The sequence below is a fragment of the Miniopterus natalensis genome, chromosome 17, assembly GCF_054644295.1.
Source record: "Miniopterus natalensis isolate mMinNat1 chromosome 17, mMinNat1.hap1, whole genome shotgun sequence".
Taxonomy (NCBI): Eukaryota; Metazoa; Chordata; class Mammalia; order Chiroptera; family Miniopteridae; genus Miniopterus; species Miniopterus natalensis.
Window position 1 is genome coordinate 14999572 of NC_142097.1, and position 26186 is coordinate 15025757.

At 41.9% G+C, this 26186-nt stretch overlaps 1 protein-coding gene and 1 non-coding gene across 2 annotated transcripts in view; one reads left to right on the forward strand and one right to left on the reverse strand.

Moving 5' to 3' along the window:
* Positions 1 to 26186, reverse strand: part of VPS53 (VPS53 subunit of GARP complex) — a 120637-nt gene that overhangs the window by 50878 nt on the left and 43573 nt on the right. The window contains exons 8-13 of the mRNA XM_016201992.2: positions 24262 to 24340; positions 21590 to 21733; positions 20984 to 21126; positions 18074 to 18215; positions 5153 to 5254; positions 175 to 269 (exon numbers count right to left, since the gene is read on the reverse strand). Of these exons, the coding sequence (XP_016057478.1) occupies positions 175 to 269; positions 5153 to 5254; positions 18074 to 18215; positions 20984 to 21126; positions 21590 to 21733; positions 24262 to 24340 (705 nt within the window). The remainder of the gene's footprint in view (positions 1 to 174; positions 270 to 5152; positions 5255 to 18073; positions 18216 to 20983; positions 21127 to 21589; positions 21734 to 24261; positions 24341 to 26186) is intronic.
* Positions 5757 to 6021, forward strand: LOC148091226 (signal recognition particle RNA). Its single transcript, XR_015715981.1, has one exon.

Genomic DNA, 26186 nt, shown 5'->3' on the forward strand with positions numbered 1-26186 from the left:
ATAAATGATAACATTCAAGAGAGATAAAAATATCCTTAACAGGTTTCCAGGGAGGGTCACAGGCATGCCAGGTCCCTCCTTCAGCCTCTGGAAAGACTTGTTCCCTTGGGAAGCCCAACCACGACCAGAGGAGGGAAAAATGCAATAGAAAGCAGCAAAATGTTCATCACTCACTTGTCCTGGGACTCAATATACACGTAGAGATGAGGCTCAAAACACTTGGAAACAATGCCATGAAATGGATTGTCTGGGGCTTTAGGCTTCTTTGGCTGTAAAGAAAAAAAGAAAAAGAAACCCTATACTTGAACTGTCTTTGCAAATTTTCAAGCAGTTTCAAAGTAAGCCTCCCCTCCAAGTTCACTCCTAACTTATAGATAAGAAGCACTTAATATAACTAAACTGAGTCTAAATCCTGCATTATAATTCATGCCAACTTGTGAACAATAAGGCGGCTTTGTTAGCAACGTTTACTTGCTTGGTCTGGTGAAAGACTTACTGCTTCTTTGATAACACATGCATTTTCAATTTGGAAGCTATTTATCATCTGACTTATGTTTAAAATTTTTAAATCCTAGCTAATAACAGCACCTTATATTTGTATAGTGCTTTAAAATTTATAAAGTGCTTTTGCATGATCTAATTTTGATAGCCTCTTTTTACTGACTGTTATTATGGGCCAGGCACTTTGATACAGAGTAACATCTCATCTGTGCCTCACAACCACCTTCAATTATTACTACTATTTATACCTAAAGAAAGGGGGGTCCAGAGGGTCCTAGCAGCCTACCCAAAGGCACATGGGGAAGTTTCCTATCCCCTAAACTAGAACTCTTTCTATTATAGCATTGCTTTCCTGCAATGGTTCCTAGACTGTCAGATTTGATCAACAAGTAAATATAAGAAAAAGGGTAGGGGACCAACATAGGGTTGCTAACTTTTTATTTAGCTACTTTCTACTCTCACCCCAAATTCCTAAAAGAAAGCACTGCATGCTTTTTATTTTATCATCACCTGAGGGTACTTTTTCCATTGCTTTTTCAGAGCGGGGGGGGGGGGGGGGGACGACGATGACCGGTGGGGACAGGTAGGGAGAGAGAGACAGCGATGTGAGAGAGACACGTCGTTGGTTGCTCCTGCACTGGCAAACCCAGGTGAAATATTTTAAGAGTTCTTTGTAATATCCTTAAAACTTTTCTCTAAGTTTGATATTATTATTTTTTTGAAGTAAAATAAAATAGAAAACATGGGAGATATAGGTACGAATGGCCTGGCAGAAAATCCCAGAGACAGTAGGGAAGCACTCTTAAGAAATGGCGTGTCACTAACATCCTGGTTGGCCCGGAGGACACTAATGTGTGGCAAAATACAGACATCCATGCCTGAGTGAAAAGGGGGTTAGGATCAGCTTCCTGGTTTTGATAATGCACTGTGTTAGCTGTCACCACTGGAGGAAGCTGGGAGATGGGCACCCAGGACCTCTGTACTCTGCAACTTCTTATGAGTCTATATGTAATTACCACAAAATAAAAAGTATTTTTAAAAAGTAGCTCAGGAGATGTGGACTCTGAATGTGAAAAAATTTTAGGAATATCTTAACCTATTTTATTTTGCTTATGTTTTTCCTTTTAATGTATGCACGGAAGTGACATGATAAAAATCTCTAGGTCTGAAGAGCTCATTCAGTACAAGTATAAAATACAGGTTTTACGTGATAAATGAAAATGGCTACATGACATTCGACAAACTCATCCTCATCAGTCTTCCACAGGCCCTGTGCTTGATGAGGCCCCCCAGCACACTCTGAATCTGGCACTCGGGAGAGAGGCATAATCGGATGCAGCAGGCGTCCCAACCCCGCCCGCAGGCGACTCTGCTTTGCCAGCCTCTGCCCACTAATGCCGCTCCTGGCAGTGAGAACAGAGACCTGTCACCACAGTTCCTGGTCCTCTTGCAGCATTTCTAGAGTGTGAGGGAAGAAAGAGGACAATAGGAGAGAGTGCCTGAAGTTTCCTTTTTTGCCACAGGGCTGCCCCCTGCCTATGAATGGGCTTATATTTAGATAATAGGTGCTGGCATTTCAGCTCCAGCTGGTGTCTCCCTTTGCACCATCCAGCTCCCCAAAGGGTTGATTCTCAGCTTAAAGCATCTACTAAGTCATTTAGCAGTAGCATTCAGGCTGGATTTCTGAGTGTGTGAATTCTGTCCAAAAGCTGCAGATGTTTAAGCTATTTCCTCCTGGAGTTTGATGGAATAATAAAAGGTTACTGTTGTCACAGTAAGGAGGTCTGCAGCTGGCCCCATTTCCTTTTATTACCATCCAATGTAAACAGATTAAATCTAACTGCTCGGATCACCAGAAGGGGACATTTTTAACCAGAAATTCCTTATTTCTTCTCCCTCTTTCTTTTATACTTTTAGCACCCCCAGTCTCTTTTCATATGCCTTTTTTTTTTTTTTATCATTGGGTATGCTGGCAGGTGATTGTTCAAACTGAATGCCCTTTTCAAGGTCATGCTCCCTTTACCATAATCTAAACTGCAGTAGTGAGTAGGAGTGAGCCCTACCTTGAGGGCACACTGTTCACTAACTGTAGTGTGGTGATGGGTTGGCTAACCCAGGATAACCTCGGGGGCCTTCCCTACTACCTCTGGCTAAGCTCATCACAGCATCCTGTAGACTTCCTCCCCATGTCCCACAGGGCTCCTGTGCACCCAACTTGGAAGCCAGTAAGTGGCTGGGAAGAGGGAGCTCCTGGAGCTCCTACCTAATCAATCACAAGCAAGACAAGTGCTGGTGAGGCCTGCAAGGTCAGGGAAGGTTTGTGAGGAGGCATTTGTCACTGGTGTGCATGATTTATTACTAACAAGCAACAGCCTGTTAAACTGCAAGTGGATAATCTAGTCCAGGGATTTTCAGCACTTTATTCTTAAACACACATAAAATCCCTGAATCAAAAGAAATTTTACCTGGAAGTCCATGATAAAAGTGGCTCATAATAGAACTGTTCTGCTTGGAGCTACCTAGGGCCCTGGTCTCCTCCCAACCCCCCAGTGACACCTGATGGGGGCACTCAGGAATCAGTTTGAAAGTCATTAGCTCTCTAAAGATAAGAAACGAGGGAAGTCTGCAGAGACTAAAAATCTACTGAAGGTCATATAGTCAGTCAATGACGGACCAGGCTCTGGCATCTTCCCTACCACATGACTCATGACTCTCTTTACAGCATGTGTCTGTGTTCTGTGTCTTAAGAATGAGCAGGTCTTGGTCATTATACAATAACCTTGAGCTTCCGAAATGAGCAAAAAGGTTCATGAGAAATAAACATCGTATTTTCGTCTGGCAAAACTGATTTTGTAGGTAATGGGGGACTCTATCCTAATCTAGTTTAATAGCATCCAGAGATGACTAGCTAGCTAAGGGGATAACTTTTCACGGCAGCACTGCAGCATCTAAGTAGTAGTCAACCACACAGTTCCGGACATGACAATGGCAGCCACCAGCACTGGGGAGGCATTGCACCCAGTGTGGGTGGAGAACATACACCAGAAGAATGGGCTCTACATCAAGAGAGTCCTCCTTCCCATCCCGGTCCTTCTTCCCAAAGTGTTAGAAGAAATCTTTTGTTTTCTCCCATGCTGGCTAATAGGATGGTTTTAAATAAGTTACATTTACTTGCACAGACCTCTGGAATACAGCCTCAAGGTCTCCCTTCAGTTTTATTCATGGGATTCATTTCTATGTCCTCTATTTAAAAAAAACAAATAAATGTTTTTACTGATTTTAGAGAGAGAGGGAGGGCGAGGGCGAGAGAGAAAGAAACATCAGTCAGCTGCCTCCTGCACACCCCCTACTGGGGATCAAGCCCTGGGCATGTGCCCTGACTGGGAAATGAACTGGTGACCTCTCGGTGTATGGGACGGCGCTCAACCAACGAAGCCACACCAGCCAGGGCTGTCCCTTGACTTTTCATTGAGACATCACAGTGTAATAAGAAAGAGCACAAGGAAAAGAATCCTAATCTCTGACTTCTAGACCCAGCTTCCAGTCCTAGCTCTTCTACTTCCAGACTAGGTAACTCTGGGCAAATCACTTAACCTCTCTGAGCTGCAGGCATTGCAGCTCATATAAAATCATAAAAAATGAGAGGCAGGCACTCTGAAAATGAAATGAAAAAAAGCATGTAAAAGACCTTTAAACTATAAAGCACCATAAAAATGTGAGGTATCCATGCTATTACAATTACTGAATCAATGGACCAGACACATTATATTGCATCACTTCAGAACTGCCCCTGGAAATTCTGCTCTCCTGGCTCCTGCTAGGATTGTACACCTACCCTCACCGTGCTAGGAACACAGGGTTAGCTGCAAAGAGCGTTGCTACGGGTTTCCCAGAGCTAGTCTTTCCAGCCAGCCTCCCTTTGGTGGTATCTGGAGCAAAATAATATTATAAAATAATTCTTTAGAAGCCAAGTGTAGAAAATTAAAAGGAAGGATCACTAATCCAGACAAAAAAAGTTCTGATTTATTGCTCTAACCCCTCTTGTCATAAAATGGCAGTGAAACAAAAACACTGCTCTGTAGGATGAAGGGAGAGGAAATTTAGAGTTGGACAGAAAAATCTGAAGGAAATGAAAGTGCTAGTGTGCTCTGAAAAGTAACTCTCCAAATATGCCATTGGGTCACCTTGATGTTTCCAGGCCTCCCCAATGGCTTCCAGGCCTAATGTGATCGGCTTACACTAAGTGGAGGCCTCTCCTAGCTGATGGTGCTAACTTTGCCGGGGATCTTTCAGGCTCTCACGTCATCACTGGACCAGATGAGAGTACAACCGAAAGCTAAGCCGACAGGGTCAGGAGATGATGAATGAGGCAGGGCAGAATTCTGCTGCCCCGCTTCACGGGCTAATTAAGCTTGTGCGTGTTGCTAATTCCCGTGGTGAGGCTCTTCGGGGGCAGAGAGGTAGGGCAGGAAGGGCTGCTGTTTCACTCAGTTTTCTAAATACACTTTCAGATAAAGGCTTTCAATAAAGACCACCAAGGTTGTAATCTCTGAACATGGTCAACAGCCAAAGGATCACATTTACAGCGAGCAGGCCCATTTCAGAAATAAGGATTAGGTAGGCTGCAGGTGGAAGCGCAAACCAGACTTACTTGATCTAAATCTCCTTTTTCCATCGCCAGTTCCTCCATCTCTGGTGTTGGCTCATCTTCCAGGAAGGGATTGGTGGAGGGGGGTGGAGACTCGAGTTTTTTCTGTTAAGACATGAGACAGAGAGAGGTATTTTCCAAGCTTTCCCCATTGATCTGCTTTTTCCAAGTCTCTCCAACAGCTAACTCATGAAATCTGACCTAATGAGCAAGAACTGAGACAACACGAGCCACATTCTCACCTCCAGGTCTTCCCATGTTCTTGAAACTTTATTGTCTACCCCACTCCATCCCAATCCCAACCTGGCTAAAACTCTTACTCATCCTTGGGCCTGCAAGTCAGAAGTTCCTTCTGGGAAGCCTTCCCTATTGTCAAGTTTGGGTTAGATGTGCCTGCCACCATCCCACCTGGTACACCCCCTACCCAGGTATTTACTAAAATGTTGCAATTGCCCATTTATTTTGCTTGTCTTCGAGATTCCACGAGGACAGGGATCATGTCTGTCTTGTTCCCCACCCTATCTCTGGTGCCTGGAATGTAATAGGTACTCCATAAATATGAATGAGTTAAAATGCCAGATGGGTTTAAATTCAAGAACAAACTACAGCTGGGCGTGGTGGTGAGCCTGCGGGGCAGGAGGGTCACTTGAGCCCAGGAGTTGTATGCTATAGGGAGCTATGCAGATGGGATGTCCCCACTAAGTTGGGCGTCAACAGGGTGATGTCCTGGGAGAGGGGGACCATCAGGTTGTAAGAAGTGAATTGCCCCAGGTCAGAAACAGAGCCGGTCAAAACTCCCGTGCTGATCAGCACTGGGATTGCGCCTGTGGATGCCACTGCACTCCAGCCTGGGCAACACAGTGAGACTCCATCTGTTTAAAAATCTGAATCTTGAACCCTCAAGAAACAAATGATATAGCGATACTACCACCTCTTCATCGCCTGAACCTTAAAAAAATAAAGCTAATCTTATGTGTTTTAGGTTATAGACAAAAGTCCCTTCCGCAACAAAATCTCCTTGAGAAAAATGACTTCCCAGATTCTGAATATGACCACTTTTTCAAAAATATATCGAGTGGGACCACAGGCTAGTGGGAAAGCTGGAGGCGGTGATGCAGGTTTTAGCTCCAACTCTGCTACATTGGCCAAATCATCTAGCTCCTCTGAGCCACAACAGCCTCATCTGCTGAGTGAGGATACAGTCACAGGACTACTTGAAAGACCAAGTGTGATAAAGTGCGCGAAACCCTAGAAGCAGCACATGATCCATACGAGGGACGCTGGTGATGATAATTCCAGCGCAACAACAGAATCAAGGCAGCTCTTTGGAATTTTTTACAGATTTGACCTTGAAATGTTGTTTATGCCAGGGAGCTGGGAGTTCTAGCAGAAAGGAAACTAAGCAGACAAGCAGGATAAAAGGAATTGGCTGGTGCTGGGGATGCGGGGAAGGGGCAAGGAATGGCTCTCTGGAGACAAGAAGCCAGGCGCAGCCCCCGCTGGATGGCTCAGCTGGTTGGAGCGTTGGGTGCAGGCGTGACGCCCAGTCAGGGCACATACCTGCCCTGCAGGTTTGATCCCCGGGTTGGCTGGGCAACTATGGGAGGCACAACCCATCGATGTTTCTCTCACATTGATGTTTTTCTCTCACACCGAAGTTTCTTTCTCTTTCTCCTTTTCTCTCTCTAAAAATCAATAGACATACCCTTGGGTCAGGATTAATAAAAAAAAAAGAAGCCAGGTGCAGAGGGAGTTTCTAAATGTGCTTGTGACATTTTAGCACGTATCAGTGGAGAAACTTGAACTAATCTGTAAGCCAAGAGGGACAGCAGATGGACTACAGTGTGAATGACTTTGTCAAGTGCCAGGATATCAGCTAAAGATATTACCAAAAAAAAAGAACAAACCACACCTGTGTCTGTGTCTGGTTTCGGCTTTAAAACAATTCTGCTTACTCTCACGTAAACTATGGAATTCTTGGCCAAAACACTTGGATGCTATTGCATCGCTAGACAGAGCCTCAGTGCATGAAGAAAGCCTTGTGAATAATGCATTAGCTCAAGGTAATCATTAGTAGGATAATGATTTTTGTGGTATCCTGCTGAGAAACAATATGCTCTAACAACCAAGTCAAACATTTCAAACTTATACACGCAGAACTTTGGCTTCCTTGCCTGATACAGAAAAAAAATTCCTATAAACTTAAAGTTATTTAAGTTTATTTTTAGAAGTAGGCTATTTTTGGAGAGAAATGTTCCTTTGAAAATAAAATTTCTAAGCTTTAATTGTCTCTGTAAGGGTTGCTAGCAGTATAGGGAAAGAGGAATAGTGAGACTGGGAATGTATGAAGCCTAAGCTTCAACAAGATAAATGAGTTAATAGTGTTGGATTCCTGATCCCAACTGTGGCTTTGGGATCATACTATTGAGCTGAATCTCTATGTTCTGAGTCTTTTGGTCCTTTAGATATGTGGAGAATAAGTTAGTAACTGAAGTTAAAAGCTTTGTTCAGAACTATTCAGTGACAGAACAAGGATTTGAAATTTTGAACTAAACACTCCTCATCTGTCATTAGGTCTACCAGGGTGGACAATAACAGCTCACAATTACACACAAGGGGACCTCACTTTAAAAACAAGGAAATCAGGACAAAAAGTGGACATCGGTAAAGTGAACCGAGGGTGCTCTGGGCTCCACTATCACTGGAAGAGTGTCTGATGGGCAAATGTAAGTAAAGCACAGAAGGCAGCACTGAAAAGGCATTTGGGCAGCAGAGCATGGGCCACTTGCTCACTGTTATAGGTCTTTCCTATTCCCACTGTCTGTCTCTATCAGTGTAAGTGCAGACACGAGTTATCTTGTGACTGGTCAGCAAGTGTTAACATCCTGATGAGATTCCTGAGGGAGTCACGGGCACTAAGGAACTTCCTGCTCATTCATTTGGGGCACACGTTTCAAGTGTGGACCAAGTTGATGCAAAAAAAAGTGATTCATTCCTCCATTCATCCACTAACAAATGGACCTATCGTGTGCCGGGCACTACGAGTAAAGCAGTGAGCAAGACAGACCACATGCTGCCCTTATGAAGAGTATGGTCAGGTGAGGAAGATGGGCTTTAATAAAACAATCACACAAATGTGTGGTGAGGGCCATTCTGGAAAAGTAGAGGTTGTTATGAAAGGATGCAACAGAGGATCACAGAAAGCTTCCCCAAGGAAATGATGCTTGAGCCAGAACTGAAAGATACTCCAGAGTTAAATATGTGAAGGGGTGGGAGGAGAGAGGTGGAGGTGGCCAGGGCTTTCTAGGCAAAGAATAGCATCTGTTTGCCATTCATTCAGCAATTACGGACTGAGAGTCTACTCTGCTCCAGGCACTCTTCTAGGCACTAGGAATACGACCGTGAATGAGAGTAATAAGGAAGGGGAGCACTGTGATGAAAATAAAACTTAGGAACTGGGATGGGCTGTGGTGCTCAGAGAAGGCCTCGTTGAGGAGGTGACAGTTGAGTAGAGACCTGAACGAGGAGGAGCGTCAGGGAGAGGTCTGGGGAAGAGCATTCTCAGCAGGGACACCTGGGGCAGAGGCTGGAATAAGCTTGTTTGTGTCTGAAGGATAGGAAGGAAGACAGGGCATGAGGTAGGAGAGGCAGCAGGAGCTCAAACACATAGGCTTTTGTGGGCCACAGTAAAGGTTAGATTTTTCTCATTGCAATTGGGCAGTCAGTGGGAGTTTTAAACAGGGAAGTGATATGATTTATTTAGACCTTTAAAATATCATTCTAATATCATGGACTGTGACGGAAGCAGGAAGACCGGGTTAGGAGGCTGCCGCAGTGGTCTAGGCAAGGGCTCGTATGGGAGTAGACAAAGCTGGTGCCGTGGAGACAGGAAAAGTGGCCAGATTTGGGACATATGCAGGAGATAAGGTCGAGAGGACTTGCTGAGAGAGTGATGTGAGGGTGAAGGGAAGAAGGGAACCAAGGATCATTCACTTCTCAGCCTGATTAACTGCATGGCTGGCGTTACCGTGAACTGAGTGACAAACCCTGGGTTTGAGTCCAGGCTTTATCACTTGGGTTTGTTGCTTAACCTCCAAGCCTCAGTTCCTCACTGAAACGTGAAGGGATAGTAACACCCGCTGCACAGCGCTGTCATGGGGATTAAATGAGATACTGTATGTAAGGCTTGAGCTAAGTATATAAAGCAGCTTAACACACTGCCTGGCGCACAGGGAAAGCTCATTAGCATTTCACAGGGGCGGGCAGCTAACTAAGGCAGAACTGTGGCTGCGTTTCTCTAGGCGAAGCAACTCTCAGAAGAGGAAGACATGGGAGCATAGGGCCAAGAAGTCTCACAAAGATGATTTCTTTTAATCACAAGTAAGACCATGTCCCTACTATTTTGTCTCTCTGAGATCTCTCCAGGAAATGAAAGCAACGGGCCCATCAAATTACAAGGCACAGGATCACTGAGCTTCTCCCTCCTTTCCTGATCTCCAACAAAGCCCCCGAAACACCGCAGGAACCACGACCCTATTGGTAAAGGCGACACCACGAAGTGCTGAGGGCGGATGGAGACCCCTATTCTGAGCGCCACACTGCTGCTCGGATTAATCTGCTGTGAGGAAGGAACAAGCCTGTGCAGGGAGCAATCAGCGCACAGCTCAGCCTTCTGCGTACGAGCCCTGCTGTCAGAGCCAACCAGACCACACTTCTCATTCTCGCTTTGCAGCTGTTGTAAACCATAGAGAATTACAAGTTTGGGTTTAGATTTTAAGTAACTCAAATGACATATTCCATGAGCTCTGGGGCTGCTAAATGAAACCAAAAATTTGCCAAGAAATGAATGACTTTCCAATTTTAAAAGAATTCATTCTTTTTTGCTATGAGAGTTGATGTCACATCCACACAGGAAAGAAAAATTCTTCATACAGTAAGTTAATTCCTACTAATTAAACCACATGGGATTCTCAACACCTCCAAAACCACAAGAACCACAGGACAGTCAGGTTGTCTAATTTACTGCTGGGAAGACAGAACCTGGCTTTAGTCAGTAGTCTATCCATATCCAGGTCTGTCTGTACAAATCCCTTTCTGAGGCCCTAGCTGGACATTTCAAATTATCAAAGAAGGAACTCTGAAATTTAAGACTAATCTGTTTCCTTTCCCTGGAGAAGAAAGCATTCAGTTATAAAATGAAAGTGCCAGGCCCTGGCTGGGTAGCTCAGTTGGTTAGAGCACTGTCCTGATACGCCAAGGTTGTGGGTTCAATCCTTGGTCAGGGCACATACAAGAAGCAACCAATGTATGCATAAATAAGTGGAACAGCAAATCAATGTTTTGCTATCTCTACCTACCTCACACTCTCTAAAATCAATAAATTATAAAAAAGAAATTAAAGCTCCACAATTTCTGCATTTATTTCATAAATACTTTACTCTAGCCCAATTCCCAATTTGTCCTTAAAGAAATGGTCTGGATGGAGGCTCCAGCTGATAGGGCTGTGAACACAGTACTATGCACACCTGGTTTAACATTGCTGGGACCCCTCTCTTGGTACCACCATGTTCGTATCTTATATTGGGACAGTTATGTATACGTTTATTTCTCTATAAGCATCTGTCATATTCAATTTCTCATCTTTTTCCAAGGCCCTGTGCAAAGAGGGAGCTTGAAAAACATTTTTAATAAATGCTGATCAGATGAGAAGCACTTAATAAAATCCTCTTCAGACGCCTTGGGAACACTGTCTACTTTCTGTAAACAAAACAAAAAACCGTCTGTGTGTGTACACGCGTGTGCGCTTCTACGAAAGTCTCAAAAATATATCCCAGGCTATTAAACAGTGGACATCTCTTGAGAGAAGGAGTTAGAGTAGTTGAGGAGGAAGAGATTTCTTTTAAAAAATATTGTGTTCTGTTTGAGCTTTAACAGCACGTGTTACTCTTTCTCTCTTTTTGGTAGACAAATTATCTGAAAAGTAAAGATGATTTGTAGCTAAATCAGACAGTATTGTCTAAAGCCCTTAATATTTTAAAATTGTGATGTAATTAACAAGAAATTCACCATTTTAAGATGATTTACAATTTAGTGGTTTTTGGTATATTCACAAGGTTGTACCACCATCACACTATCTAAACCCAGAACATTTTTCACCCCAGAAGAAACCCCATATCCATTAGCTGTTGCTCCCCAAGCTTCCCCTTCCCCCAGTCCCTGGCAACTACTTATCTATCTTTATGGATTTGCCTATTCCGGACATTTCATATAAATAAAGTCATATAACATGTGGCCTTTTGTGTTTGGCTTCTTTCACTTAATACAGTGTTTTTAAGGTTAATCCATGTTGCACTATGTGTCAGTACTTCAGCCCTTTTATGGCTGAATAATATTCCATTGTATGGATATACCACATTTTTAAATCCATTTGTCCATTAAAAGACATCTGGGTTGTTTCTACTTTTCACCTGCTGTAAACATTCATGTACAAGTATTCATATGAACATATGAGAACTTTAAAGTCTCTTGGGTAGACACCTAAGAGTGGGAGTATGTATTACCCTAAAAAACATTTTCAGATCGCTTTGTCTTTATTTTCTGGCAGTCAGCCCTTTACATTAGGCATCCATGCATCAGCACCATGCAATGAACTAAAACAAAGAGTGACTACTTTTGAATCTTAATAAACCATCCCTGACACGTGGAACCAGAAAAACAAAACAAACAAATCAAAGCAGGAACAGACTCAGAGACATAAAGAACAAGCTGATGGTTGTCAGAGGGAAAGGAAATGGGGGGAAGGGCTAAAAAGGTGAAGGGGAGTAAGAGGTACAAAATTCCAGTTATAAAATCAACAAGTCATGGGGGTGTAATGTACAGCACAGGGAATAAAGTCAATAATATAATAATAACCTTGCATGGTTTCAGGTGGTTACTAGACTTACCGTGGCGATCACTTTAAATTTTAACTTTAAAAATGTTTGGGACCTTGGGCATGACACCAAAACTCAAAGAACAAAAAAGAAAAATAGATAATCTGGACTTCATCAAAACTAAAAACATCTGTACATCAAAGGACACTACCAAGAAAGTAAAACCAACCAACCAACCAACCAACCAAACAAACCCCACAGAATGGGAGAAAATACTTGGAAATCATATATTGGCTACATGATAAAATATATAAGGAATACATAACATATATCTAGAGTACATAAACTCATAAAACTCAATAATAGAAAGACAAGCAACTTAAAAATGGGCAAAGGACCTGAACAGACATTTCTCTATAGAAAATACACAAATGGCCAATAAGCACATGAAAAAAAAGTTCACTCTCATTAGTCATTAAGAAAATGCAAATCAAAACCACATGGAGATACCGCTTTACACCATGAGGATGGCTGTAATTAAATACAAACAAACAGAAAATAACAAATATTGGCGAGGATGTGGAAAAATCGAGCTTCTCCTACATTGGTGGTGGGAATGTAAAATAATGCAGCTGCAGTGGAAAACAATTTGGCAGTTCCTCAAAAAGTGAAACATAGAGTTACCATATAACCAGGCAATTCCACTCCCAGATATATTTCCAAGAGAACTGAAAACATATGTTCATATGAGAACTAGCACACAAATCACAAATGTTCATAGCATTATAATGGCCAACAAGTGGAAACAACTCAAATGTCCATTAACTGGCAAATGGATAAACAAAATGCGTATCCATATAATGGAATGTTATTCAGCCATAAAAAGGACTGAAGTGCTGATATGTGCTACCCGGCGGAGGAACCTTGAAAACACTATGCTAAGCGGAGGAAGCAGGCACAGAGGCCACGGTACAATTCCATTTATATGAAATGTCCAGAAGAGGCAAACCCACAGAGACGGAAAGTAGATTAGTAGTTGGCTGGGGCTGGGGGGAAGGAGGAAATTGGCAGTGATTGCTTGAGTTGGGGTGGTTTTGTTGGGGGAAATGAAAATGTCCTGGAATTGGATAGTTGGAATGGTGGCACAATCTTGTGACTATGCTAAAAAAAAAAAGGTATTATACACTTTTAATGGTGAGCTTTATGTGGAATTTTGTTATATGAATTATATTTCAATCTTAAAAATAAAATAAGCAGAGAAAAAAATGTATTTAAAAAGTGCAATTTCAACTGTATAAAATGTAGAGAATGAACACACCCAAAGTCTCATCTGGTTGATGGGAAACCAAATGACAAATATTTTTCTGCCTTTGCATTCTTGCCTATAATTTCCAAATTTTCTCTCTTGACCATGTGCTACTTTCTTCTGAGAAAGAAACAGCAGTTAATCTCTAATTAAGATGTTACTCACATGAAGAAATATATTCCTTTAGCATCAAACAAAGCATTTATAAAATGTTCTGAAGCACAAAAGGGGGCGAACTGGCTGAAGGAAAGTTATTTGCTGGTTCAGGATGGAACCTGGTTCAGAACTGCAGGGCCCCAGCCCCCCTCGCATAGTCTCCCTAACGCAGGTGTGAAGTTGCTGGAAGACTGAGCTGCAGGCTAAGCCACTCTCTGTGGGTTTTCATAAGCAGTGAACCTTTTGTAAACACTCTTATGCTCAAACAGCCTGGTCAAAAATCACACCTACAGCTTCTATATTTATAATGTAATTTAAAAAACTGGGCAAGTATAAATGTATATTAAAATGACCTCTATAAACCAAAGGACGATTCTATTTAGAAAGGCAACTTATGCAACGGCCAAGAAAAGGAGAAATGCAGCTGCATAATGTGGGCAAAAAATTTAATTTAATTTTTAAAAAACATCTTCCAAATTCAATGAGCCAGTTATATATAATAACCCGATCTACTCTGCTTTCACAGAGGCTGAATATAATGTTTACCTTGAATCTAATCATCGAGTCACTAATAATCCATTTGGGTATAGTTAATTCACATCCAGACATTTGCTTTTAATTTCAGGGCATTTTAATTTATGGACTATTTTGAATCCCCCCTAAAGAGTTAGGAATTGAGGCAATTAGCAAAAAGCAGTGGCAGCTCACTTCTTCCAGTAACAGTGACAGCACAAGCCATTATAAACTTGATAGGGCTAGAACAACAAAAACACAACACGCCCTGTCCTTAAGGCTTTTTCAGTCTATATAGTTTCTATCAGATGTCAAAGTCACATCTGTCAAGAAAGAGTAAAAGGTGATGCATTACACTAACTAGTTAGAAGGAGCTCCACTGTAGCAGATCTTTCCAGGGGAGCTCCTCACCCCTCAAGCTCATCCTCATTGTTTCACTGTTAATCAATCAAGGGTGAATGGGGATGGGTTTGGGACGGTCTCTGGTCAGGTTGGCTCCTTGGCTGACTTCTTACCTGCTCCATAACTTTCCAAGGAATTCACTGACTTTTTATGAAATTTGGCATATGTTTAAGGGTATCAAGATATACGTTGGTTCATTTTGTAGTTTATTCTGATACCCTGAAATAAAACAGTGGCCACAAAAGATTTTCTAAAACAACAACAAAACATATCCTGGGAGCAAGGTAGCATGGGGAGGAGGTAGAGAGACAAGGAATGGCACGTCTTCAGGTGGGGTGCCCAACAGCTAGACTGAGTCAGGCCAGTTGGAACCTGGCTCAGCCCAGGCCAGCCTCTTCCCCGCACTGTCTGCTGGGAGCATGGTCAGTGGCCCTGACTAATCCACCAGGTCCCTGCTATAGGTGAAGGTGTGGCCACACTTGGTCTATGACAAGGTGATGGCAGGACCAAGCTCAAAGTGAACATCATCTAAAGTGAACATCACCTACAGTGAGAACCTTCTCATCTTCCACAGCAGGCCACAGTGAACCAAACCTCCAACACCAGGCCTACCTTGTTGAAGAGTCCAGAGGAGTTCTGTTGCCTTTCTAGAAACAAAGCTTTAAGGGAAGATCCTGGCTCATGTTGAAGTCAACCAAATACTTCTCAGGAGAGACACAAGCTTCCTTCAATGGCACTGCTGTTACCCATTTCCTTCTGTGACTTGTATTTTCTTTAAGGGCATTTTCCTTTGTTTTGTGGCCTATTTTTTTCCTTGTTACTAAGTGGAAATCAATTTTGAACATGAGCTAACAATCAGAGGTGTGTGTATATATATATTTCTATTGTTAAGTATAGAAAGAATGCTGTGTGGTTTTCAGCTGCATTTTATTTTAATAGAGTCATGATTGGCACTAAGTAGGTAGAACCTTGTGGTCTTGCTTGAAAACAGAGCTGCTGCCACCATTCCTTAGCCCAGCACCCGGAGGGACCAGCTCCTGATGTACCTACTCTGAGGCAGGTCTTGGGAAGCATAGAGGGAATCCCATTTAAGTCCCAGAATTTTAGGACTAGAAGGGTGGGGGCTATAGAAGATAGTAGAGTGAGGGATATACAAGTAAATGGGACTCTAGGCCCAATCTCTGCCCTTATCCCCTGCTCCAATCACAGTAGCTCAGTTTTCTGTATTTACATATAGCCTATGTGGCCTCAAGTAAGTTTTAAGTGGGTATAGCACCGACCTCCTACAGCTGAAGAAGCGAAGTGAGTGACTTTAGGAAAACACACCTGGCATAGTGTGGGATACACAGTGGATGCTCAAAATAAGTTAGCTATTATTCTGTGTGAATTCCACACTAGAGTCTGCTAGAGGAAAGAGGTTGGAAGTCAGTTTTGGCCCATCTCCCTCATTTAAAAAAACTGAAAAATAACTTTGTTAAAGTATGTAAATGCAAAAAATATGTTTTTAAAAATATGTACATGCATTTGTATAAGAAAAATTCAAACAAAATACGAGAGTAGAATGAAAAAAATTCTTTGCTTCTCTACCTACTCTCACTCCAACTTCCTTCCCCAGAGACATTGATGGTTATCATTTCCAGGCCTTTTTCTTACACAATTACATACATAAACATGCTTTTTGCTTTTCACATAAATGGAATTGCACTATTTGTACTGCCTGTAAGCTTACATTTTGCACTTAGCAATATCTGAGAGGTTTTTTCCCCCCTGTGATAGCACATCTAGGTCTACCTCCCATTGTACCACTTTTATTTTTTTTATTTTTAAAAAATATATCTTTATTGACTTCAGAGAGAGGAAAAGAGAGGGAGAGAGAGAGATAGAAATATCAATGATGAGAGAGTCATTGATCGAGCCTGCAACCCAGGCATGTGCCCTGACCAGGAATCGAACCCTGATCGCCTGGATCCCAGGTCGACGCTCAACCGCTGAGCCACGCCCGGCTGGGCCATTCCACCACTTTTAAACTGCTGCACACTAACTACTCCACAGGATGGATACACCGTATTTTATTTAACCATTCTTCAACAATGGACGTTACAAAAATCTCCATTTTTTATTTTTATTTTTTTTTGCTTTTAAGGCTGCAGTTCACCTCTTTCTTGGTATGGATTCTTCTTTGTAGACTTCATAGCTAGTTGTGAAATTGTTGCCTCTCAGTGCGCACACATTTAAATTTCTGATACACAATGAAATTTTGCTGTCCCAAAAGGTGGTATCAATTTGTATATTAGCACTAAAATTCTGTCTTGTTAATTCTTATAATATTTTTGGCCAACCTGATGTATGGGAATCAATATCTTGTTCTATTTTTTCCACATATTTATTAGCCATCTGTTATTTCTTTTATGAATTTCCTGCTTGACCCTGTACTCATTTTTCTTGGATTGCCTTTTTGATGTTGATTTTTAAGAATTTTTTATGTACGCTGGATAGTAATCATTTGTCTTACATAGCTTAAACTGTTTTTTGCCTAGTTTGTGGTATGTGTCCCTTAATTACATTTGTGGTCTCTTTTTCCAAACAGAATTGCGTTCTTTTTATGTTGTCAAACCTTTCAGTACTTTTCTTTATGGCTTTTGGGTTTTATGTCTCTGTCATTAAAGGATAGTCTACTCTTTTCATTTAACAGAGAAAGCAGTTCACTAAGTTACAGCAGAGTCGAAACTGGACCACAAGTCTCTCTTGGTTGCCGATCCAAAGATTTTCCTACCAAATCACATCGCTTCTCTGCTGTTACTGGCAGGTTTTTTTAAAAATCCAGTTTTAAAGGAAACTCAACAGCTATGACTCTCTCAGCTTTGATTTCTTCCGCCCACCCTCTCATTCCCGTCGGCCTGCACAAGGTCTGGGCACTCTCTGCATGACTAGGAAGCAGAGATGAGCCAGCCATGATTCCTGCATTCAGTGAACTCAAGCCTGTGTGTGTAACGTTGTAAACAGAAATTACTGTAAAACATGAAAAGTTGGTTTCCCCATGGATGGGAAATCTGAAGAAAGCATATTGATGTTAACAAGGAGCCTGGGTTTCCAAAAAAGAGGTTTTGGGCCTGGTCCTTGCTTACACAGAGGTTTAAGTGATGTTAACCAACGCCATCCTACTCCAGCTTTCCAGTGGAGGACAGTCCTCAGACCTGTGGCCTTTGTGTTTCATCTTCTGGAATCTCTCTGACATGTGACTCCTTTACATGGCTTTGAAATTTATAGAGACACCATGACTTGTTTGGATCATCAGAGACATTAAGAAGCCAAACTCTAAAGTAAAAGCATATCCTAATTATAATAAAATTCAATAGTTAATAAATACGGCATTTGTGACTAAATACGTGAGGCCTCTATGACTCACAAAATTGTGAGTCTGTAAAATGGAGCCCATGCTTAGATAAAATGATTCGCCATTCTAAAAACATGGAGCGCCGCATAAGAGACAAACAGTGAATCCATACGAAGTATTCTGTATCATTACTGTTTACATGAATTCAGTAAAATCCTTGGAATGGGGGGTTTAAGCAGTTGAGTCAGTAGGAGGAATCACCACACTATGAAAGATTGAAGTGAAGCCCAGCCACCCAACCCATGGGTTTCATGCTCCAGCCTCCCTCGGGAGGGTCTTACCAGGGCGCCATCTGTCAGAGTGCAGCCAGAGAAGCGTTTTGCAAGAAATCCCTCGAAGTTAGTTGTTCTCTGAATAGCAAAAAGAAGCAATTTCACTTCAATTTCCTTAGCTCTGGTCCGCATAATCTTGGCAAGTTCTGTCCTTCAAAATAAAGAGATAATATTGTCTATATGTACCCTGATATTCATAGCAGCACAGTTTACAATAGCTAAGATCTGGAAACAGCCCAAGTGCCCATCAGTAGATGAGTGGATAAAAAAAGCTGTGGGACATTTACACCATGGAATACTACGCAGCTGTAAAGAAGAAGAATCTCATACCCTTTGGGGCAGTATGGATGGACCTGGAGAATATTATGCTAAGCAAAATAAGCCAGGCAGAGAAAGACAAACATCACATGATCTTGCTTATACGTGGAAGCTAAAGAACTTAATAAACTGATGAACAGAATAGATTCAATGACATGGAAGCATAGATGAGACTGACGAATGTCAGAGGGATGGAGGAGGGCGGGTGGGTGGAGGGGAAGAGAGTAACCAAAGATTTTATATGCATATATGCACAACCCAAGGTCACGGACAATGGTGGGAGGAGGGACTGGGAAGGGGGATGGGACGGGGTGGAACGGGTCATTGGGGAGAAAAAGGGACATCTGTAATATTTTAAACAAAAATAAAATTTAAATCTAAAAAAAAAGAATACTATCAAATAAACGGATCATTCAAGGTAAGACAAAGTAAATTATTTTTTAAAAAATATTAAAAATTTTTTTTAATGTACTGACTTGAGAGAGCGAGAGGGTGAGTGTGAGAGAGAGCACAAGGCTGTTCCACTTATTTATGCATTCACTGGTTGCTTCCTCTATGTGCCCTGACTGGGGATCGAACCTGCAACCTTGGCATGTCCGGATGACCAACTGAGCTACCAGGCCAGGGTACAGAGTAAATGGTTTTAGCTTATATATTTTTTAAAAAGTATGTGGTCATTTCAAATCCTGAGATCTGTTACCAACTTAGTTTAATGCTTGGGGAAGAGAAACACATATTCTAAATAAGAATTTTAAGGTGAAATTATCCAACAGTCAAAAAAAAAAAACAAATCAAGGACCATGGACACAAATTTGTTTACATTGTTACTACTATTTTTAAATATTTAAACTTCAATACTTCGTTAATAATATATATGAAACACTCCGTATTTGATACAAATGCATATTTTCTATGTAATTTCTCAAGCCCTCCGTATTCTAAGGAAATAACCATCTCCTCGAACAGAGAGCAGGAACCCTGGAAAGGCAGGTGGGAGGCTAGACTCCCCATGTGAAAAGTGATACCATGTGTTTAGGTGGTTCCTGCCTGTCTATGTGCCACTCAAGTGCTCTGTTTCAGAATGTAAGTTGTTCGAGAACAGTGACATATGAGTTCTGAACTGAGCTATGCTTAACTTCCCCCACAAATAAATGACAAAATCAAACAGGTTTATGTGAGAACTATATATCTGTAGGATTTTAGCCAGAACTCGAACAATGAAAGCTTAGCAGCAACACGACCATCACTGACACGATAGCAGGTCTGCTGGCCGTCGTATACTTCCAGGCACCTGTGGGCTTCATTTTTCAGAGTTAGCTTGCAAGTCACTGAACTGTAGGCTGAAGAGAATTACCAGTTTCTCAAGCAATTCATCTTTCTTTGCTAATCAGGACTTAGAAAGTGACAACCACAACTGACCTTGAATCAATACTGAAAGGTTATCTAAATCTATGGTAGCAAATGTGTTTCTTAAAACAGCGGCCACACAGGATGTACACCACCAAGAGTAAACCCTAATACAAACTACGGACTCTGGGTGATGATGGTGTCAATGTGAGTTCACCGACCGTAACAAACACACCATGCTGGTGGGGGATGTCGGTAATGAGGGAGGCCATGCATGTGGGGGGCAAGCGTATATGGGAAATCTCTGTGTCTTCCTTTCACTCTTGCTGTGAACCTAAAATTACCCTAAAAAATAAATTCTATTAAAAAACTAAAACCACAAAATCAACAACTTCCCTTAAAATATATCCCCCACCAATGTGATTAAAGCTTGCAACTTGACTGTATTCTCTGTGATTTTAAGATGACTATAATGAATTACTCTAAGGTGGCTGAGTTATGCTTAGATATGGAAGTTTTTAATTAACCTGGAGTTAATGTAATTGGGAATTATTAGAAGGAACTACAGAACTAATACAACCCAGTTACCACCACTGTTATGGTATAATTGCAAGTAAAAAGTAAGTTTTAACTCTAACCTTAGGTTGGACACACTGATCTAACCTTCTTGGGCTTTAGTTCTTGGACATACAGGGACTATGTGGCCCCAGGTTACACTCATGGACACTGAGGACAGGGTGAGCAAAAAGTCTTTAAATGCGTAGAACATTCAGATGTCAACACTATTAACTATCCAAAGGCTAGAAGTACTCTTCTTATGGGTGGGGAATTTATTCAACAAGTATTTCCTGCTGGTTAACTCTGTCAGTGAAGTAGGTACTACCCCTGTCCCTATGGAGCTAGCTATCTTTCAAGTGAGAAAAGCATAATGATGATGGATATATACAACTGCAAACTGTTAGGATCTGTGTGATTCAGGCAGAGGAGAAAATAGGGGGCAATGAACCACCATAGGTAAATTTGGTTGCTGAATCTTGAGTTGGTGAAGTCAAGAAGGCAGGCTATTCAAGGCAAGGACTAGGCCAAAGGGAAGTCCTGGAGCGAAGACGGTAGCAGAGAGTGGGGCGATAATTGGATATAAGGAAGTGCTTGATGGCATCAGGAAGTGATTCCAACCCACGAGACAACATGGAACCACTAAAGACAGGAGAACTGATTTCAATGAACACCAAAACCAGTAGACTTGGAAGCTACCTTGTGACATGGCAAAATTCTACTGCAATCCTCTCGGTCATGTACCACTCTCGTGGAAACATTCGGCCGTATTTCTCCTCATAGTCCACAAGCTGGCGTTTTATCCAGGCATAGCGTCTGTCGATTTTGTCCAGCCAGGCAACCTTAGAAAACCAGGGAACAAAATCCACCCCAGCATTTAGAAGTAGTGTTGACAGTTTAAGGAAACAGCAAAAACACGGAACCGAGAAAAACCCAGCCAAACTCTTTTCTTCTCATGGTTTTAAAGAATCTAGGCTACTTATTTACTTGATCCAGAGGTTTATACCCTGAGGTCCATGACCAGGCTTCAAAAGTCTAATTTCCTGAAACTGTATGCAAAGTTTTATGCATAAGTGCCTTTTTCTGGAGAGAAGTTCTTTAGCTCTCATTAATTTTTCCAAAGGGTCAGTGACCCCAAAATGGTTAAGAACCACTGAACCATATAGTTAGCCCCTAGGATTCACGGTTCAACGTTCAACTCTTTAAGACAGTAATACTAATAAAGTATAAATCAGCAGACTTGAGAGCATTCAACTTTCAATAAAATACAAATGTCACATCTGATCTTATTTGGTTAATACTTACATCTTGGTTTTCTTGAAAAAGTACTAGATACTCTGACAGATGCTGTTTAATAAACTTTTTGATGATTTCCTGTTTGATTCTGGGGTCCAAAATATTAGCAACCAGACATGCGTCTCGTAGGACATTGCTGGGTCCTCCTGGCCTCTGTTAAAACAAACACACAGCAGTTCAAAAGCCAGAAACAACCTCTAAATCTCATGGCCTCTGACAGCTGCTACTTCTCGCTCCTCTCTTATTAAAGTTGTTATTACTCCCACTCCCGACACTCATTGTTCTGCTGTGGATGGATATTTTAGTTACTCGGTCCTCGATGAGAGACTCATTAAGCTAGAGTGCAGTAGCCAATATAAAAGCTCCTCTGTCAATCAGCAATGAGACATTTTGAAAAACATGGCCAGTAATGATGACAGGAAATTTTGCTTTCCTAATACCAAAGCTGAAATCACCCTGTGGAAGAGCCCGGAAGGCTCAATGACCCCATATGTGCCACTTCCACTGATTCCAACCTCAGATTCCTGTTCTTAAGGTGCTATATTCGTGCCAAACAGTAAGGTAGCATTTGAAACCTAAAACCAGGTTCCAAACTACCAGACTTGTTTTACTGATAGTCAGCCACCCAGATATGCAGCTAAAGGTAAAATATCATATTCGCCCCTTGTCCTAAAAAGAACAGTAGAAGGACATCAAGGAGCTGTATTGATACATCACAATGGGAAGGCCTTTGTCATTACCGAAGGCAATTCAGTCTTGCTGAACCTTTCTTTATGGTAACTCACTGAATGTACATGATTGGCTGAGTGGACTATAGTGAAAAGAACACCTGGAACCTACTCTTGGCTTGGGGAACTAGCCATGTAGCTTTGGCACAGTTACTGAACCTCATCTGAAAAATAACAGACTTCCGGTGATTAGTAAGGTTCTTCCAGATCTTTGTGTTTTATTTTTGTCATTTCTGTCCAATGTACCCACCTGCACTGAAGTTTACGTGTTTCATAGTGTTACCTAAGCTGCCTCAGAGCTCAGCTGTTGACATGCCGACTAGCCCCACGCTGAGTGGCTGTTATGTCATCCTCTGAGCACACTGCCTGCTCACCTCTTGCTTCTGGGTAAAAGCATTTGATCGAATAGAGAAGTCACGGAAGCCAAAACCCATGAGCTCATGGGTTCAGATTCTCTCATTTCAAAAGGACTTCATAGGTTACCTTGGATAATTACTTTCAATACCGTGAGTTCCATTTGTGAAATAGAAATAACAGCACAAGGCCTTTATGAAAAGTCAATAGCCATTAAAAAGGAAAAAAAAGAAAACTCTTAAAAAACCACTGTTATCCAATCATAGAAAAAGGAAGCAAGTTGATAGAGAAAACCATTGTAACTTCATCTGCCTGGTGCAATCTGGGAAAAAGACGTAACATAGATCATGGTTACTTTCTTCTAAATACTAAAGCTGGGCCCCATCTACAGCTTTCTGAAACTTCCTGAAACTGGGATGAACAACAGATTCGACACTAAGAAGAGTCTGATGCTTATAATCTGTGAATACCTTATGATCTCTTTTCACAGACTGGCTTTCCAGCATCCACTCCCCGCCGTTACATCAAATGAATAACGATATGAAGTTCTCAAAGGAACATGCTTTACAAGTAAAATGTGGAATTACCAGAAGGCAAGCAGACATGGGCAGGCATTAAAATCAGGAGCCTTCCTATAGATAAAAATAATCTACAAAGCTGGGGCAGCTCCCCCCACGTACTTCTTAAGTTTCTTTTATGGAGCACAAGAAAAAAATGATTAAGATATCTCTAGTTATTGAATTATAATGTAGACTCAGGAAACGTTCCCTGGCTCAGTAAATAAACATATATCTACCATCTCTGCCACCAGGGCAGTGAGGAATGCGCCTGCCGGTGTGTGCTGCGGCTCATATCTTTGTTGAACAATTCTTTCTCTTGAAATGGCTCAAATAATAGAAGAATAAAAGCTTTTGAAGGTTCTTCCCTCCCCGACACATGCAAAGCATTAAGATTATGTCTGCTACAGTTTGAAGGTAGAGCAAAAGGCAGTTAAACAAGCACAGTGCCAGCCAAGTGAGGCAAAGTTTGTTATATGAGAAGTGCGACCAATAGCTCACAAGTGAAATACTGTGGGCTTCCCAGACACAACACAAACAGCTATGCTACCAGTGAGAGCAAAAGGGACTCATGCCAAAGAACAGAATTCTGATTGTTAAAGGCAAGTCTCCGAACTGTGTCACTCCAAGTTACATAAGCCTGTGGACTGCCCTCCAGTTGTCTTTTCACCAAACTGAAACCAATAAGTTATGTAACAATCCTAAAAAAAACGCTGTGGCTTGAAGATTTTAATTTTTTTAAACACAGCCATGAGAAAAAAGGAATTTGCTGGGCAGAAAAGATATTAGGTTTGACATACATTAAGTGAAACCAAAACAAATCCTCATTTTTGATGCTGAAAGAACACAAATGAGGAATCAACATTACTTTGGGATATTTAAAATCAAGGATGGTCTCACTGCCCTGAACCTCTGGCAAACAAACTGATGGCTGCCAGCAAACACTTTTGGAATGATGAATGGGAATAGTAACTGTAGTGAGTGTGAGTTAGGTACGAATGGCGATAATACTAAAGACTGGAGAGAACATGTAACACAATACCTTGGTACCCTGGGAAGGAAATGCTTCTTCAAAGTCAGCCAGGATTTGCTGTCCTAACTCTGTCTGGGCAGCCTTCACTCTGTAGAGAAAAGACAATTATCATTGTCTGGTAATTTTCAAATATTTTTAAGTAATTATGCAAAGATCTATAGAGGTCAGAACTGTTGGAGTCTTTAGAGGTAGGGAAGGAGGGGTGGCTAGATAAGAGCAACCACACACTAGTTAGTAGCAGGTTTATGAGCAGGATCCAGGTATCCGATTTAATTGCAAGATGGATTTTCTATATACGCAGATTTTCCATATCCAAGTTCTTTTAGGCCACACTGCACCTGTCATGAGGTAGTATATATTAACCTTTACAAAATGCCATTAGGTGGTAGTTATACTGCGCAAAAAATACTCTATAATAAGGCCCAAATCAAATATAAATTCATTTTGAATTACCGGTATAACTGCTCACCACTCCTTGAAGTCGGGAGTGGGAGCAGAGCTCCATACTGTTTCAGAGTTGGGTTTTTTCCCCAATGCAGGGACAAGATCAGGATCATAAGTTTTATCAAACTGAGAGTGAAGGCCATTGAATGAAGATTTAAGTTCATTGGGAAGATTGTGAATATCAAGACTGAATTAGGATGAAAAACCAGCTAGAGAGGGAAGGTCAGTCCTTAACACAGTGGTTTGTATGTACACTAGGAGCAAAACAAATATTTGTCAGCTTTAATGAAAGGAGAAAGCAGCAGCAGCTGGGATGAGAAAGGAAGTTGGTGGCATAGTCCTGCGTCCCCTGCAATGCCCACGCCCTACACCAGCGGGCCAGGTCACAGCCAGCCTCCGGAGCTGGAGTGGAGAGAGGCTCCGGGGCCACTGCTGAATTGCCCTGAGTCCGAGGCAAATATTTTATCTTTGCTAAAAGCACCAAAAAATAGTGTTCTTCCCTTCTTGGTCTCCACCCTGTTACTTTGGAATTAACTTTATGAAGTTTCTAGAAATCGTGAGCAGCTCAAAACCACAATTTCTTTGGCTACTAGGCAGTGCCTAGCAACCTACTGAGATTTTTTTTCTTTTAATGAGGGGATAGGCAGGACCCAAAGCAGTCTGATTTTTCTGTGGCATAGTCATAATTATGCCCTTATTTTAAATACTTTCCAGGGGTTTTCCACTATCTTCAAAAGGTTTAAAAGCACTCCGATAGGTGGGGTTTGCGACCTTTTTAGTTAGTTTTCAAGGGGCTAGAAATGGCCAAAATGAGGCTATTTATTATTGGCATAGGCCCCCCCCGCCCCCAAATCAGAATCAAGGCCACCCATCTAGAGTTGCCCAACAGACAACAGGAAACATTTCTGATAGGAGAGAAGAGAACAAGCTTTTGTAAAATTGTACCTTGGAGGTCTTGTAACTCCACATAATGGGCCAGGCAGACAGACTCCCCTGGTGCCAGGTCATAAGACAGAGCTTCCAGAGCCTCAGGCCCCTCTGATCCTACTCTCCTCTTGGCAACACCCAGAAAGCACTGCTCCCTCATAAGCCACTGGACAATTCCTGGGGGTGAAGTCCCATCCCAGGCAGGGACACTCTAGGCCATAGTCTCAGGGCTCCTGAGCATCTCAGTGGTACCGATGGTCCCTGCTGTGCCTCTGTCACCCCACCACCCTTTAACTCCATCTTCTTGCTGGATTTGAAACTGAGGTGCCTGAAAAGACAACCAGAGGCTTGGTACTTCCAGAGTGTAGAAGAGAGGGTAAAGTGCCAGACTGATCTGCAGACCCCCTTGCCATCTTTAGTCCATTTTCTAGACTGTCTTGAGACAGTCTAGACTCAGCTGTGCCACCAGTGAGCTACATGAAATCATAAGTCACTTTCCCCACATGGGCTACAGCTAAGGATAGTCTTGAAATAAGAGGGTGGAGGCCTGTACGAGACACCTT